At 40.0% G+C, this 17,996-nt stretch overlaps 1 protein-coding gene across 1 annotated transcript in view; it reads right to left on the bottom strand.

Moving 5' to 3' along the window:
• DENND4C (DENN domain containing 4C) overlaps positions 1-17,996 on the bottom strand; it is a 102,896-nt gene that overhangs the window by 52,751 nt on the left and 32,149 nt on the right. Inside the window, exons 3-10 of the mRNA XM_018556865.1 lie at positions 17,199-17,451; positions 16,948-17,017; positions 12,195-12,364; positions 9,865-10,106; positions 9,136-9,202; positions 6,363-6,421; positions 4,051-4,195; positions 1,947-2,122 (exon numbers count right to left, since the gene is read on the bottom strand). Of these exons, the coding sequence (XP_018412367.1) occupies positions 1,947-2,122; positions 4,051-4,195; positions 6,363-6,421; positions 9,136-9,202; positions 9,865-10,106; positions 12,195-12,364; positions 16,948-17,017; positions 17,199-17,451 (1,182 nt within the window). The remainder of the gene's footprint in view (positions 1-1,946; positions 2,123-4,050; positions 4,196-6,362; positions 6,422-9,135; positions 9,203-9,864; positions 10,107-12,194; positions 12,365-16,947; positions 17,018-17,198; positions 17,452-17,996) is intronic.

Here is a 17,996-nt window from a genome sequence, read left to right as displayed (position 1 = left end):
GGGACGAACCCATAGGCCACCCCGCCAGAGCGGGATCGTCGCAGCCGACCCACCGGAGCGGGCCTGCATGCGATCGTCGGTCGTCCCGGGGAGACTCCAAGAATCCGGGACATCCAGCCTGTCGCCCGGACAACACTTGCTAGAAGATTCCACTGAAAAAGATCAGGAAGAAGCAGGTAAGAATACCCGAAAAAAAATTCTTAGCTCCTTACTCCTGACGCTAGGCAAAAAACTGGAGACTTGTCAGCAGGTGGGGGGTCTAGGCCACCGGCAGGGGCCGCCCCTAGGCTGTGATTGGTCTTTAGTTTTGTGCCTAGCGTCCTTCTCCTGCAGGTGGCGATATTACCCTACAGTACAGGATCTCCGATCTGTTCCCTGTGTCCTTCAATGAACGGGAGAGAAATATTGATTTTACAAACATTTGCACCAATATTGTGCGACTTAAAAAAAATGCAGCTACGATTTTTTCTATTGTTCAGTGCCTCTGCTCAGAAAATCGATAATTGTTTGGGGGGTAAAGTAATTTTCTATCCAAAAATTCAGATTGTAGTATGAATGCACAAAAATGACAAAATTGCTCTGCTACTAAGGTGGTTAAACAAAAGTTTTTGCGCCTGGAGCTTAGCTTTAAATGTTAAATAAAAACGATTACATTTTAGTATTTTTGAAACCATCCTCTATTTACAGCATTTCTCTCGATACACATTCATTATGCTTTATCCAGTTACGTTTGGAAATAATTGATCACTGACACAAGTTTTGTTATTTTGGTTGTTTACCAAAATACATTTTGTTACAGTTGAGTAAAGAATTTGGGCTTAGGCCCCTTTCACACAGCTTACACACAACTGCCAGATTAGACTTGGCGAAAAAATATCTAAAAAAGCCAGCCCAGTTCTGGAACAGCATCCTTTGGACAGATGAAACTAAGATCAACCTGTAGCAGAATGATGGGAAGAAAAAAGTATGGAGAAGGCTTGGAACTGGTCATGATCTGAAGCATACCACATCATTTGTAAAACACAGTGGAGGCAGTGTGATGACATGGGCATGCATGGCTTCCAACGGCACTGGATCACCAGTGTTTATTGATGATGTAACAAAAGACAGAAGCAGTAGGATGAATTCTGAAGTGTATAGTGATATATTGTCTGCTCAGATTCAGCCAAACTCAGCGAAGTTGATTGGATGGTGCTTCACTTTACAGATGGACAATGACCCAAAAACATACTGCGAACGCAACCCAGGATTTTTTTTAAGGCAAACAAGCGGAATATTCTACAATGGCCAAGTCAATCACTTGATCTCAACCAGATCGAGCAAGCATTTTACAAGCTCAAGACAAAAGTCAGAAAGACCCACAAACAAACAACAACTGAAGTAGCTGTAGTAAAGACCTGGCAAAGTATCACAACGGAGTGTTTGGAGATGTCCATGCATTTCAGACTTCAGCAGTCATTGCCTGCAAAGGATTTGCAACAAAGTATTAACAATATACATTTTATTTATGATTGTGCTAATTTGTACAAATACGTTTGAGCCCCTGACATAAGGGGACTGCGTATGAAAAGGGTTGCCATTCCTAAAAGTTTCATATGATATTTTTGTTATTCCCTTGAGTTGAAGATGAAAGTCTGCATTTCAAATGCATCTCGGTTGTTTAATTTCAAATTCATTGTGGTGACGTATATAGCCAGAATTATGAAAATGTTGTCAGTGTCCAATTATTTCCAGACCTAGCTGTATATCAATATAAAATGAAATGTGCTTTTAGTGCAAACAAAACTATTCTTCTGCCTAGCCACAAAAAAAAGAAAAAACAAACATTCAATAACCTTTTACTTTTGTACTAATAAAATGTAAAATGATCAGCCATGTTTTATTTAATGTTATAAAGGCAAATACGATCCATCAATAAGAAAACGGAATTTCCCTCTAACACTTACGTGTAAATCGTGTTTGTGTCCAAGTCGACGCACACAACATCCTGGGGTGGGTCATACAGATCAAAGTACCGAGAATCCACACCGACAATAAATGGGACAGGGGCACTAAGTACTCCTGCCAGAGACAATGGGCACAGGGGAACATACGGACACTGCCACTGGAAAGGGAAGATCATCTAGAGACAAAATTAGAGAAATGTCATTAGTTCCTGTAGGCGATTCTTCCAATTTTTCTAAATCTTCCCCATTGCACATATGATGAGGACTTGATGTCGAGGTAGAAGCCTGTCAGCAGCATGTATATAATTCAGAATTCTAAAGAGAACCAGTCACCCATGGACAACTGTAATAATCAGAATTTTTTGATATTTGCTTTTTTACTTCTTTTTTCCTTTTCAAAAGAAATGTCAGTAGTATCTTCTGCCTGAGCTCAGTGCTGATAACGAACACTCGGAAAACGGTCATGTGTGAAAGGTTCAGTCAGATAACATGAATGAAAAGAAAGGCTTTTACAGTTTAACCATCTTCCAGTAGCCCAGAGAGTGTTATCAGCCCTGAGCTCTGGCAGCATGCACTGCACTATAACAATTTATGGACTCGGACCAAATATCCCATTCCTGACTTATTCTATTTAATTATATGTTATGCTATGGGAGCCTCAGGCTTTGACATGAAATCACTGTGACGATACCTGCCCATCATGTTTTTATCACATGTGTGTGTAGTCTAACAGCCCAGCCTGTGACATTTGCATAAAGTAAATGAGGAAAGATGCCTTTTGGTATAAATTGTACAACAAACGTTGCTGAATTGAGAACATAATGCATTGTAACACTTTGTGGTTGATTTATAAAAGTTAGCTAGGCGGATGTCATTTGCACAACATTAGTACCCCTATATGGCTCTGATGAGTTATTCCTATACTGATTATTGCCATCTAGGGGCGCTAATGCCTTATGACCGGCATTTGGAAAGAACTTTCCAAAAACAACCGCTAACTGTAGGCAACAAAAGTATATTTTAAATGATGCTTCAGCTAATACTGGCTGTGAGAATGGTATGCTATGTTAGGTGAGCTAGTCTAACTTTCTTCTGGTTAGGAATGGTCATTTCATTTGTGCACCCTTTTATGTTAATGTGCCTGTATATGCAATGAGCTTGCTATGGTGACTTGGAAATACAGCTGAATGCACTGAAAAATGCTGACATAACTTCCTATCGGGAAATAAATAACATTTTACTAGATGCTGACTGGTTGCCATAAACAGTAACATTTTTTTCCCAAACATTCTTATCTATCATTTACAGAAGAAATCTCGCCTTGCATTATTTTTCACAGCACAGTCATTCACATCCCCACAGTATATGATGCTTTTTATCCCATGCTTCTGTGTAAAGCACAAACTGAGACAGACTTTTGACAGTTTACTCCTCTTCATTCCCGTAAAGACTGAGATCACCAGCACTCAGTCAAAAGCATTACATCCTTTTGCTTATTTATTGAAGAAACATGTCACAAGCGTCAATTGGACAGCTCCGCTTCATTGCAAACCACAGGAGATGGACTCTTGATTGAATGCTCTTATTTCACTCTCTCTGTACGTTCCAAACACAAGCAAGATCAAAGGAATGCAAAGGGAAGGGACATGCTCTAACAAGAATCAGAACAGGTACTAGAACTGGAAGGGAAACCTTGTTTTTTGTTGGGAAAGTGCAGGAACAGTGAGATAAGAGCCGTCAAGAGGCTGTCTCCTATGCAGATCATGGTCGGGAATGAAAAGGAGTAAGCTGTCAAAGTCTATATCTCAGTTTCTACGGCACACAGACATAAAGATAAAAAGCAACATACAGTATACTGTGTGAGTTAGGTGACTAAGCTGGGGAAAAATAATACAAGGTGAGACTTCACACATTCAACATGACCCTGTTGCCACAGATTCCATTTCAGGATCAATGCATATTCTATGAGAATACAACAAGCTGCATTTTTCTTTCAACTTTGACACTTCCAGAAGTGTCAAAGGCTCTGTGTAGCAGGCAGCAGCACCTGTGTCTGTATAAGAAATAGCAGTGTGCAGCCTTATACAAGTTAGTGAATACTTACAGCCACAACGGCTTCAGCCACTCCAGTCAGAACCGCTGGTCGCAGGGAATGAAGGAGGATTTTGCTCTCTATCAGTACAAATTGCAGTAAGGTGGCACAGTTTTCTGGCCCCAGGTTAATCACCAGTGTACTAAAATTTGCTCCACTGCAAGAAACAAAAAACAGACTCATGCACACAAAACACAAAAACTAAAGTAAATCCTGCATCCATGACCTCTACAGACCTTCAGATCAAAAAACGACAATACAGTCTTATTACTGACTTGATTAAAGCTTGTATAGAAGAAATATAGCTTTGTTTTACCATATCCAACAATGACACTACTGTTGCTGTCAGAAAAGCTATGTGCTAGCCAGTCCATGCTTGTGCACTGACTCCATGGTGAGAACCGCTGTATGACACACTGTATGACACAAGCTTTGCTTTGCATGGAACAGATAAGACTCGAACACAAGTAAACTATATGCAACCCTCTGTTCACCATTCAGTCAAGTGGTAAGGCGTGGTTTAGCTACAGTTTTATGATTCTATGCATATATGAACTTTAAAAGGGCATTTGTGATAATAGAAAGAATTGAGAGCTCACTCTTCATTTTCAAAAATTTTTTTAAAAGGAAACTAAGCAAGACTCATTTTCTCAGGAACTCTCTCAGGAACTCCAGCGGCCAAATCTACACAACTGCTGTGGTAATTTTGAAAGGCTTACAATCTCCCTGTTGAGTTTTCAATTAATTTTACAGTTTCCTCTATACTGTACCCACACTATGTTCATAGCACGTTTATTCAGAAATACCCTTTAAAAACACGTTATCAATGACAATTCCCTTATGTCTACATACAGGTGCACTTACATGTGTATGTTCAGACAAAACTTTTGGATATAGTGGGAAAGGCTTAGAACCCCTGTCAGGTTTTACTCTCAACCAGGGCTCCATTAGGGAGATTTCCCCTCACTTACGGTCTAGTAATAATGGTCTAAGCAGACAGAAAGTGAGGTAAAATCTAAAAACAGCAGCACAGACCAAAAAACAAACATTTTTACTTAGTAACATAGTAGGGGAAAACCAGAACTCCCACTAGCTATTTATTACCATCTGTGCCCCTATAGCAGATTCTCCCTCACTTCCTGTCATTTCAATCTCTTGTAACAGTGACAGAGAGGGGAAATCTCTCTAGGTATCAGTGACAGATACAGAGCCCTGTAAAAGACCCAACAGGTATTCTAACCTCTCTTAATTCTATCCAAAACCTAACAAAAAATGTGGATGTCCATACACTTTAACATTCCATTTCTAAAAGTTTAGACTTCATGCATCTTTACAACAACTACATGCTTAGCATTGTTTTAAAGTTGAAAGATGTTCTTCAAAATACAATGGAGAAAATGACTGCGCCAGCACGTCAAGCAATTACTGTAGAGGGTAAAATTCAGAATCTGATCAGCCATGAGAGTCTCTTAAAACTATAAACATTATATTTAAACCAACTGGCAAGTTAAAACAGTTAGTAAATCACTTATAAGGTGGTAAGATAAACTTTAACCCATTTCACTTCCCATTTTCCGTGCAGTGTGCTGAAAACAAGACCTTCTGACCTACAGAACATGGAACTGCCAAACTGCAATTGTTTCATATTTCCCCTTAAATAGTTGTTGGGCGGTCTCTGCCTGTGTGGATGACTGCCTACTGCATTCAGTTTCACGTAGGATGAAATACTTATATTTTCCATTTCCGCAAACTCAGGCTTAAAATATTGACTAGAACAGACTTGTAATGAAGAGCTCCAGTCTAAATGAAAAGCAGGATTTCAAAAATAGGTGTTTATAGCACTAACAACAAATTCATATTTTTACTTTCTTTCCATGGAAAGACCTAGCATCTAATTTGTTGTCCAGATCCTGAAACCTAAACCAAAAAATATATGTGTGCCCACACCACCCACCCTACCATGCCAACTAGCTGTATAACTCAGTAGGGAGTTATACAGCTAGTATAATCACAATACAAGAAAAGATGGTAAGGAGGGCCCTGCCCCTAAGTGCTTACAATCTAAAAGGGAGGGGCAAGTGATACATGAGGAGGTAGCTGTGTGGAGATGAATTGTTTGAGAACGTGATGGTTCAATGGTTAGGTTGAGGTGGGATAGGCTTCCCTGAAGAGATGGGGGAAGTTGCTATATGTCAGTTAGTAGATTAGTGACACGCAAGGACACTGAGGGGTGAGTAGTTTACAGATGCATTTACATAAGCCCAGGGGCTTGAAGATGACAAATGCAAAAACATAGAGAATTACTCTTTCAATAATAAGGCTACCTGAGTGGTAATGGAGTTGACACAGGCTGGGAGAGAACCAATGTATCATGTGCTGATAACTGCAATGGAAAAAAGGGAAAACATTATTTTACACAATCGTTAAGTAAAAACCCTCACCGTTCTGCTGATATTCCTGCAAACTGTCTAGCAAGAATGTTTTACTAAACACAAAAGTGTAGCTGTAATTTATGATTCATATAAGTTAACTAGAGAAGGGGAAGCGTTTGCAGGGAAAAATATAAAACAAGGACTATAGAAGCCGATCTTAATGCATGTGATATGCAGGAAAAAGTTTGTTCTGTAACAAATGCCTTGCATGATAGATCATTATGATAACAAAAGGCACATTTTGAAACTCCATGCTTAAAATTAAAACCGTAGAACCTGGCCTACTCATATTGAACATATGATGAAAGAATGCAAAAGTAGTAGTTGCGTTTAAGAAAACCACATGTCAAAGCAGCCAGTAGAGCCCAAAATATAGGCTGCTTAATTACCAACCTCACCCTCTTACCCCAAACAAGGCTGCTTATTGTTGTTTTAACACAAGGTAGCCTCTGCGACCAATAGGAAGACTTAAAGTGAGACTAAACTCAGGAGTTACATTTTAAAAAAAGCATTCAAGTACCTTAAGTATTAACAAACATGTATCTTATTTGTGTATCACTCAACTGGAGATCCTCAAATCATCTCTGAATTGGTGCTGACACTGTCCTTCCTTCTGGAAGGTGGCTACTTTTGTTCCCCATGATACCTGTGTGTGTTCAGGGGTGTGGAATTTGTATCCCCCGGGACATGTAGTTCCGAGCGCCGGGAGCGGTGCTTCAATAAAGAGTACCTGTCACCTCCAAATGCTATCACACAGGGGATTGTTATCCCCTGTGTGATAGCAATACAGTTAAGTTTTAAAAAAAAGTAAAAAATAATAATTAAAAATGTAACTAAATAAAAATGTAAAAAATAAAAAAAGGCAAAAAAGTAAAAATAATAAAACAAATGAAAGCATTTTACAAAGTAAATAAAAATTGAAAAAAATGAAAACCAGCCCTGCTGCCCCCATCTGCATGCGAATAAACGTGCAGTGTTTTCAACTGCGATCGTGTGCAACAGCACGGGCAGGGCTGTATTGCAGCAGGAAAAAGCGCAATCTGCCTGGCACGACTGGGGTGCCATTAGAAAATAATGTCACTGACAGCGCAATCAGCAGTGGTGTGCGATCCGTGACTGCCCGGTCATCGTGCACGAAACCGAGCGAATGGCTGGGTGGTCACGGAATCGGACACCACCGCCGATCGTGCTGTCAGTGCCATTATTTTCTAATGGCACCCCAGTTGTGCCAGGCAGATTGCGCGTTTACCTGCTGCAATACCGCCCGGGCGATCCCACACGATCACGGTTGAAAACACTGTACGGTGCATGTCGTGAAAATAGGTACATCTACCTTTTGGTCCACTATCTATCTGTACCTGTTCCATGTATTCTGAATTTCGCTCGCAAATTGCAAGCACTTGTTGGTCAACGCGGTCACCTGAGGGCACTGACCAATGAGAAGCGCTTCTTAGCACTACTAAATACGGTTTTGGTTAAAATAATTTTTTTTGTATTGGGACAAGTAGATTGTCATGAGGCACAAGTAGATTTGGCCCCCGCTTTATTCCTTGGACAAGTAGTTTTTTCAAAAATTTCCACACCCCTGGTGTTATAAAGTAGCCACCACTCCAAGCTCGCTCCCGCGACGGACTACAATCTCAATACAAATTAGTAAATTAAATATGAGATTGTAGACCATCACGGGAGTAAGTTATGAGCGGTGACTACTTTACAACACACACAGGGACCATAGGGAACAAAAGTAACCACCCTCCAGAAGAAAGGGCAGCGTCAGCATAAATTCAGAGAGAATTTGGGGATCTACAGCTGAGTGATGCAGCCTCTTGCAGCACGCCCAGACCAGGCAGGTTGAGAGGGCCTGGAGCGATGACACTTGCTCATTTGCTGACTAAGAAAATAGGTTTCCAATTTGCCAACAAAAAGGAATGGGCGTATATTTAAACACAAGAATAAAAATTTTATATATTGCAGCTTACATGTCCTTAGATGTGGTGGCTGCATTAATTTCCTTTATTCAGGCTAAGTATTCTGCAAGTATCAAAAATAACTGTTGATCGTGATAAAAATTTGTGCCATTGAAACTTCCTCTGCACTGAACTGAACCTCATAACAATTTATCACCCTTTGCAGCCATCTTCTGGAAACCACAAAACAGCTTCCCTCTATGTAATGGAGATAAGGGGAGGGGAAAGTTTTTGTATTTCAAATCAGGAGCGCAGTCTAGGGTGACAACAATGATCCTCAATTAATGCAGTGCATTCAGTGTTGTCACTCAAGGACAAAAAGTGTGTTACTTGCAGGATCACCAGTGAAAAATAAAGGTAAAAAAAAGAACTTAAATGTAATTAAAAGGTTAAAAATGAGACAAAAATAAAAACCAATAAAAGGGGCAAACTCAACGGACCACTAGGTCCATCTCGACTGTCACCCTTCTGTGTTTATAGGTCTCTACATCGACAGACTGGTATACTGAAATATATTACATTTTGGTATTGGGTTTAGATATGGTTTAAATACTATAGCAATGCCTGGATTTTAAAAAAGTGGGTTGAACTCCCTGTGTGCATTCAAAGTTCAACCTTTCAATTCTAACTGGAGTGTACCTTTAAGACTACCAACATTATGTAGAAGATCTACAGCAGAGTACATAAAACACAATTACCTGCACAAGGATTCTTGGCCTCTGAGGAGATGGGAAAGGGACATTATGCATGAAGTGTGAAATATGTCTAAAAGTAAATTGGGGAAAAAAGAAGGGTAAGTGCTATTGCATTGCTTGCATTTTGTCAATTAAAAAAAAAGTCCTTCCACACTTGCTCTAATGTCTCAGCCCATCCTTATTACTCTGTGTAAATGGACTGAAAACAAAAATGTTTGCATGGCAGCTTTCTGAAACATCAATAATAAAACAATACCAGTTCCAATGCTACCAACTCTTCCCACTCACAGTCTGTAGATTAACGTTCCATAGAGCAATGATTCGTACTAAGCAAAGATTTATCTATGTTCCATTTTGCCAAAAACTGCATTGTCACTGAAGTCTCTCGGCCTCAAGTAATGGTCTGGAGTTGCCCTGATTGGTTCCCCATAATGAGCTCGCTATGGTAGCCAATCACAGTGGTCACATGGATTTATTTATAAAAATGAGCCTGTCAACTCAGATGTCATTGGGTTTCACAGGGAGAGAGGGAAGCATTTTGACAATGGCAGCTGGCAGGCTGCAGCAGTTAACGTGATCTATAGACTGTTACAAAAAAAAAAAATTCAAAAATGTGAAACTTTTTTCAAATATAGTATAACCTGTTAAATAAAAATGCATTTTAAAACCATTTCTGTAAATTCAACAGTTCTGGCTGAATTCCGTCTGGACATCCATGCATCAATTACTTACTTTTCAATAGGAAGTGTGTGAGGACCAGACACGGAGAGCTTGTAGATGAACATTAAAAACTTTCGAAAGGTATCAAAGAAGGGCCAGTGAGAGAGCAGGCAGATGCACTTGTTGGTATTGATCATTTTAGAAGTCATTACTTTCTTCTCCACAGCTGTAATAAGCCCGAGCTGGCTCATCTGTTTCTCAGACAGCATTTCGCGGTTGTATGGTTCATAGAACTGAATAGCAGCGCCATAAACCTGGTGTAAGGAAACAAGTGAAAGTACAAGGATGAGATCAAGAAGTTAGTTAACGATTAAAGCCATAATCATATACAGCTGGACTTGTATCCTGTCTCTTTAATATCTATGCATATTGCAGTTGAATAAATCAATTGATTTTACCCTATGCACAAGCTGATAAAATCAGCAGATCATTTATTACACTTAGGTGAGTGACAATTGGCTTTTTTTGGCATCTTTAGTCTAACAATTAGCCCTTCAACAGTAGAAGTTTGTTCAGAAAAGTTCGTTCCTTTGATTTCCTAATAATTAATGGGGTCAAATCGACTATCAATTTCGACCATAGATTGTTTTGTATGAACATTCTTACAAAGATCTGCCAGGGTATAGCCAACCAAATATTACTGTAATCATGTCAAAACTTTACAGGTTGAACAATGAAGATGTGTTTGCATTAACGTGCTAAAAATGGTTATGATAAAAAGAGTAAAAAGTGACCTCCATAACCTTACAGTAAACACATCTTTAAATACACAATATACAATAAAAACAACTGGCTATGTGCCCTAGGTCTATATACATCTCTTTGGTAAGTAAAACAGATGCAAAACTATGAATTGGCTTTTCTAACAATAGGTAGGAATTCCATTGCAATAGGGGCAATAGAGTGATGAGCAAGGCCCAGTGGGAAAGTACAGTTAAGTTGAGTATACACGCTTCTATTTTCTTCATTCACCCTGCCAGCTGAACAAAGAAAACAGAAAAGAATCCTCTATTAACACTTACGAGCGTTGAAAGAGGAACCTCCCGCTGTTTATATTGTATTCTGACAGCGGCCAGGGATGCTGACAGCAGCACCCACGCTTCACATTTTGGCCGGTTCATCAAGAACCGTCTCAAATTCGAAGCGTATATACCCAGGTTTACTATACGAATCAAGAGGACCTTGCTTATGAAAGCTTACATATCTTCTATAGACATAGCTCAGGAGAAGACTGGTATCAGGACTTAATAGCAACATTGTGACACTCCCGTAAATGCTCGGTTCTACCAAGAGCTTGTTTAGTAGAGTATGGTTCCCCCTATTGATAAATTAACTACATGGGAGGAAGATGTGGCAAACAGGATTATTAATAGATCAAAAGGTCCCAATCAACGTTCCTCTTTATGGTTCAAATATTTTTATTAATACAATCCCAAAACGGTTAGCTCAAGCCTGTTACTGATATTCTCTATTGCAAAGTTTCACTTACTAGTTTATATGGTAAAAAATATAAAAAATTCTTAGTTATAGTTTGTGTAAATAATAATAAATTCCCCTCCTCTGCTCTATGTATGATCTGTAGGAAAATGTTTAATGTATTACCAACACTATGATGTGTTGACAATACGTAACAAACATTTTCAGTTTTCCCTAGGACTTTCCCTTCTGCACTGTGCTGGCTTTCCAAAGACTAACAAGTGACATTTGGTTACGCAGCATTTAGCTGGTATTTTAATAAACAGCTCATTCTCATTGGCACTGAGTAGAATGCCCTTATAACTAGATCTCCGGAATTCCTTTTCAAAACCAAAATACCATGAAGCATTAGTTAGTAGAGCCCAGGATGGAAAAACTGGTAGAGAGCCGTGGTCACATTTACAAGACCCAATACAGAGAGTGCAAACATTGCAATCCACACCCTCACGCCCTTTTTGTACATTTCTTGCTGATCCCTTAGAGTCACTATCAGCTTATGCTGTTGCTGTCAGATAACAGCTCAGCTTCCTCTCTTACTACTCAAAAACTTAATGTGTTCAGGGTCTCCTAGTAATGCAAAACATTGATAATATAAGACGCTACATGTAGCCACCTAAAAACTTGGCAAGAAGGGTAAAGAAAAGAGTACCTTTCTTTTGTAGAAGTTAGCTACCAAGCATAGCAGTCATTATTGCATACTGGTTGTAAAGCAATCATCAGGGCAGTTACCCAGTTTTGTAATACAGTTCTGCTGCAGAATATAGTGGTTATTCTCTTCTAGATACATCTAATATGCAGAAGAACTGCTTTACTTGGCATGTAAATGTACAGAAGTCATGGAATAGCTAACTAGTAGTAGGTTGTACCTTCTCTGCTGTGGAGCCAGTGAGGACAAACGTAGAAAAGACAGGAAGCGGGTACTTGATTTTGGGAGCCCAGCATTCAATGGTAGCTCCCATAGGAAGACAGAAGAGAGGCACAGATTCAGGTAGTGGAAATGACTCACAATCTTCTTCTGGATATCTGAAGATCATATCTGCCAGCATAAAATGTATAAGGTCAGAGGTTCACCTGTAAAAACTTGGTTGAAAAAACTAGTAAAGCTCAACTTCAGGTACATATAAAAGAGCAACATTTAATCCAGTTAATACAAGTATTCAAGTGTGTCTTTAAATATGCTTTCTAGAATCCCCTGCACAGCAAGATTCAGACTCAAGGAGGGTGGCCGAGCAGCCATTCAGACTCTCTTGCACTGTACAGTGCTATCAATCTAACACTAGATATTTGCTAACAGAAGGAGAAAGCAAAGTATGCAAAAGAATGGACTTATTAGAGTAAGTTGCAGCACCATCACATCACCCGGCTGGGGATGGGTTGTGACCAAGATGCATTGGTTGGCGTAAGCTTCAGACTGTCTAGGCATAATTTTCTTTTAAATTACATAAGATGAGCATATAAACTGCTAGTCTATGTTTTGTAATAGATGATGATCTGGACACAGTTCTGATTGGCTGCTGAGGACAACATGATCAATCTTTCCTCTTTTCATGCATTAGCCCAATTAGGTTTCAATTCATAACTAATACTGAAAACGTGTTCTTCCAGGGCAAAAAAAAATACCTATTCGGGAAATCTCTGCAAGACATGCATTTTACAATGTAGTTTCCCTTTACAAATGCTGCAAATAAAAGAAAAATACAGTTGAGTTTTCTGAAATCCTTTGTGCTTCTTACTTCCTGTTTGACATGACACAATGCCTTTACTGCACTGAAATCCAAATAAGTGTTGCAAGCTCTGCCTGCTGGACTACGGAACTCCACTTACACCACTCTCTGTCCCACTCCACATGCATACATTTATTTATTTCCCAGCAAAACAATGTTGCTGCCTTCACACTGTGTAGAGGAGGGGTGCCCATTAGGTAGATCGTGATCTACCAGTAGCTCTCAAAGCTGATGCTGGTAGATAACGAAGGGTGTGAATGGTGGCCCCTTTATTCCATTTTGGTATATTTATTTAGCTGTGCACACATGATTACCTATTAGCCTTAGTCTGCAGAGCCAAGCTCCCTGACACCTTTCTGGTATATACTGGTGGTTGAAGTGCTATGTATTACATCAAAGAATATTAGTTTACACAGCCTGTTGCACTGTACTGTTTGCAAAATACAGCAAGGTGAGCCAGGAGAGAGAGCGAGGAGAGACGGACAGGAGAGAGAGGAAAGACAGCCAGGAGAGAGAGAGAGGACAGACCGCCAGGAAAGAGAGAGAGGAGAGACAGCCAGAAGGATGAGCAAGGAGAGACAGCCAGGAGAGAGAGAGAGGACAGACCGCCAGGAAAGAGAGAGAGGAGAGACAGCCAGAAGGATGAGCAAGGAGAGACAGCCAGGAGAGAGAGAGAGGACAGACCGCCAGGAAAGAGAGAGAGGAGAGACAGCCAGAAGGATGAGCAAGGAGAGACAGCCAGGAGAGAGAGAGCGAGGGAGGTGTTTTTTTCGTTGGTAGATCTCATGTAGCGCGTCATTTTAAATGTAGATCTTAACACAAAAAATTGTGGGCACCCCTGGTGTAGAGGAACTGCTCTTGGGAGATGTAGTTCTAGGGGTGTGCTTTCACCAATAGGCCGCCCAGCAGCTGACCCAGAAATAATTTTATAAGCCTGGTGATAATGTCTTGTCGCTCCAAGAACAAGTTAAAAGACAACATTGATGCTGGTAAATGGTCTAGACTCTAGAGTGAGGGGTGGAGGAGGTTTGGGGGTAAAATAAGGTGATGCCTGGACATACACTTTAAACTGGTATTAAAGTTTAATTTTTTTTCTACATATATCTACTGCTAGTAATCAGTAGATATATGCCCCAACATTTAAAAAAACGGAAAAAGTGGCCAAATGTGTAATAATTTACCTGTGTCGGCGCCACTCGCTCCCGGCTCCAGAACACAAGCTTCCTGAATGGCCGTGCAGGAGGATAATGTGTGCGGGCGCATGCACATTTGAAATCACCAGAGGGGAGAGGAGGAGTGAGACAGTGTAAGTGAATGTACAACAGCATGTTCACCTTGCTGTAAAGCTGGTGACAAATTGATGAGTGCCTTTGCCATTTGTTTTGCTTGAGTGTAAGTGAATGAACGCACTCTTGGAGAGGGCATGCAGGACAGACTAAGTGGGACACAGGAAGAAATAGGAGATCGGACAGCGATATCAGCGCTGAGGGGACTGTTGGAATAGATTGGAAGGAAGATTGCAGCAAGAGACATCATATATAAGGTAAGTACTTACAGCAGTATTGGGGGGGAATAGCCTTTAATGTCATCTCAGACTATGAGGCTGAGTGAAAATCACTCTCCTCATAATTCTCCTTTAACTTTGAAAGTACTTGTTCTGAAAAGCAAACAGGCCATGTTGCTTCAGGCACTGGTTTTAGTATATTAGTAAGAAAATTGACAGTGCTACATTGTATCAAAACCAGCCATAATATGTTATGAAGGTCTACAGCCTGAATAGTATTACGTTACTGAATAATATTGTGTAATGCATTTGTCTGCCAACAACCATGGCATACACATTGTCTGGGGAAAAAGAATGTAAAAAAAGTTCATATAAAAATGAGGAGAGTCCATAAACATCTTGTTCCTTACAACATCATCTAGAGTGGTTTAAAAAGACATGTAGGAGACATAAACAGTTGGCAGAGCAGACCCTGGGAGCTGATCTCGTACAGCCACACATCAGGTACTGTCTCTCCCTGCGTCTGCACTGCGTAACCTTTGCTCTGTTATCAAAGCCATTTCACTTCAAGTTCCTGCATTTCTGATTGCTTTATTTCACTGTGTAAATATAGCCCTATGCGCTGTGGTTTCCAATGCCCTTTAACCTTAGAACAGGATGAAAATACAGGAACTATCATGAAATGCACAGCCTTATAATCCTAAAACAAATTATTAACATGCAGCTAAAGCTGTGTGAAAAGATCACTCCCAAAGGATGTACAGTATATTGCCTTAGCCCAATGATTCATTTTGCTGAATTACAACACAAATACTGTTCTTTAAAATAAATGTTGTAAGGATGGGCAAAGTATAGCAACCTACAGTAACCAATTATATTTAAGGTTCTTGTATGGAGATCATGACTGCCGATTTGCTGCTATGGATGCCTTTGCACGTTCACATTGGTCTTTACTGCAATGTAATTGTGCGTTTTTGTTTTACTGTACAGCTACAATTACATAGTATTTGAGGTTGAAGATACAGGTCCATCAAGTTCAACCTCTGTGCGTCTGTGTGTGCAGTGCGTGCATGTGTATATGTGTACACGAGTCCCTGTGTGGTCTTTTAAGAGTACCTGTAAGAGTACAGAGTACCTGTACCCTTGTATGTTATGGTCTCCGACGAAGGGATCGAAATGCTATTTGAATACTCTCAATACTCTCTGCTGATACTACTGCTTGTGGCAGCAAGTTCCAAAACGTAACCACTCTAACTCAAAAAAAAGACCCTGCACCCTTTGTGGTTAAATCTTTTCTCCATCAATGTTAGGTGGTGGCCTCTAGTCTTTGTTATGGAGTTTACTGTAAAATGTTTATTGGTGATGTTGCCCTCACCACTTTGATTGACTGTGTTCCAAACTGACTCTGAGATAAGCAGGTATTGTCTAAATACAAGGGTCATGTTTATTCTTAGTAAAATCTTGGTGTGCTTAGTGTATTTCATCCAGATCTGTGCAGCAATCCAGTGAGAAACTTTGCCTCTGCGCAGGAACGTCTTGTAATAAAGACCAGCCACCGCTGCTCCTTTTGCTTGTGCAGGTCTTATATCCACCCCATGCTGTATTTGAATACAGGCAGCCTTAGGTGGTGGATCTGCTGGGTTCCTCACACATCTCTGCTCTCATTACAGGTTATGCACAGCACAGTGATTGATATTGCAAAGGCTTTTAATTCACATAAAGTGGATTTATATCCATGAGGAATATATTTAAAGTTTTTGTGCCCGGAGTTCAGCTTTAAGTATTGTATTTTCTTTTTTTAACTTCTAAAAGCACACAGCTGAAAAGAGTGACTCGGCTTCATGTAATTACATGTATACAGCTTAAATACATGTATACAGCTTAAAAGGTGCCCATACACCTTACGATTATTGGACGAAACTTTTCGTCTGATGATCGAATAGTCGTACCATTTTCCTACGACGGCCCCATCCTGCCCCGATTATCGCAAGGTTCAATCAGCGGTAGTTAAAAAAAATAAACACCTGGACGACTTGCGGTAATTGACCGTAATTATTTTCGTTTGCACATGCGCAGTGTTAATCATACGACTTTTGACAGACGTAAATGCCACCAACCATGCGAACATCGTACGATCGACCAAAGTTTTCAAACATGCTTGACCGTCAGAAGTTGTACTATTGTACAGTGCTATCAGTCGGGCACTCTATTCACAGGTTACGATTGTCGTACGAAAAGTCGATCGCATACGATTATTGTACGATAATCGTAAGGTGTATGGGCACCTTTAGCCTTAATCATCTAATCACAAAAATGGATCATCATTATTCAAACAAAATGGCCAAAATAGGCCTAGTTCGCAGACATCTTTGAAATTTCTCTGATACTAACCAGCTTTATAAGCAATAGAGTTTGAAGCAGGCACAGACTTCTTGTAGCACAGGAATACGTTGGACCCCCACTAAAAGGGCAAAGGAAAAAAAACACATTAAGGATTATGCTACAGAGCTGACAATACCAGCAAAGTTCAGGAAGATATTAAAAGCTCTGATGGAAGCAAGTGATGGAAAACGAAGCAAGAAATGCAACAAGCTATTAAACATAACAATGCATACAAGTGTTTTTCCTTCGTTTCTCCTTACCATGCCACAGTTAAGGTTTTTATCCACCTTACAGAAAGTATGAGGTGGGATCTCCCCTTTGTTGGTGATGATCATGCAGATGTCAGTAACAGCAAGAGAATTCTGGGTCCGGTCAAGAGCTGCTCGGCGATAGGTGATGAATATTCTTGAGGATGTAGCTGAGCTGTTGTTTACATTAGCACAGCGTCCATATGGAGTTGCTTGGATTGTCTCACAGCCCGACATGAGACGCTCTTTTCCCTCATACAGCACTCTAAGAAGGAATGAAGGAAGGATATTAAGGATTTTTTTTAGTTATAACACACACACACACAAAAAAGGTCAGGAATCAAGGGTAAAACATTTGTATTAACTAGGCAGCCTTAAATATTTTCCACATATGAAATATGACAGTGGTGGACAGGTGGTGATTATAGAATTGACACCATTTGTTCAAGAATGTAAAGAGTCAGCAATTTTACCAAGCCAGGGAATACGTTCTATGATAACAATAGGAATTACGTCTTTTTTGGATCCACCATCATATTAAGACTTTCCATTGTAAGGCACTTCAATAAAGAATATACTAAAATGATTTCTAGGGTAAAACTGTAAGTTCACTGCACCTCAATGTAGAGTGCTGTCGTGTGGAGACATGTATAGAGTGTACACTTTGCACACCCCATATAAAATGTTAAGAAGCAAAAGAGAACAGTGCCTAGTACTGTAACAACGCAAGGCGCCCTTAGTGTCTGTGCTGATGCACCTACACTGATCAGCCATAACATTTTGACAACTGAGAACTAAAGTGAACAACAT

Source organism: Nanorana parkeri, unplaced genomic scaffold, assembly GCF_000935625.1.
Source record: "Nanorana parkeri isolate BGI_ZX_2015 unplaced genomic scaffold, ASM93562v1 scaffold256, whole genome shotgun sequence".
NCBI classification, from domain to species: Eukaryota; Metazoa; Chordata; class Amphibia; order Anura; family Dicroglossidae; genus Nanorana; species Nanorana parkeri.
This window is presented reverse-complemented; position numbering and strand designations above follow the sequence as displayed.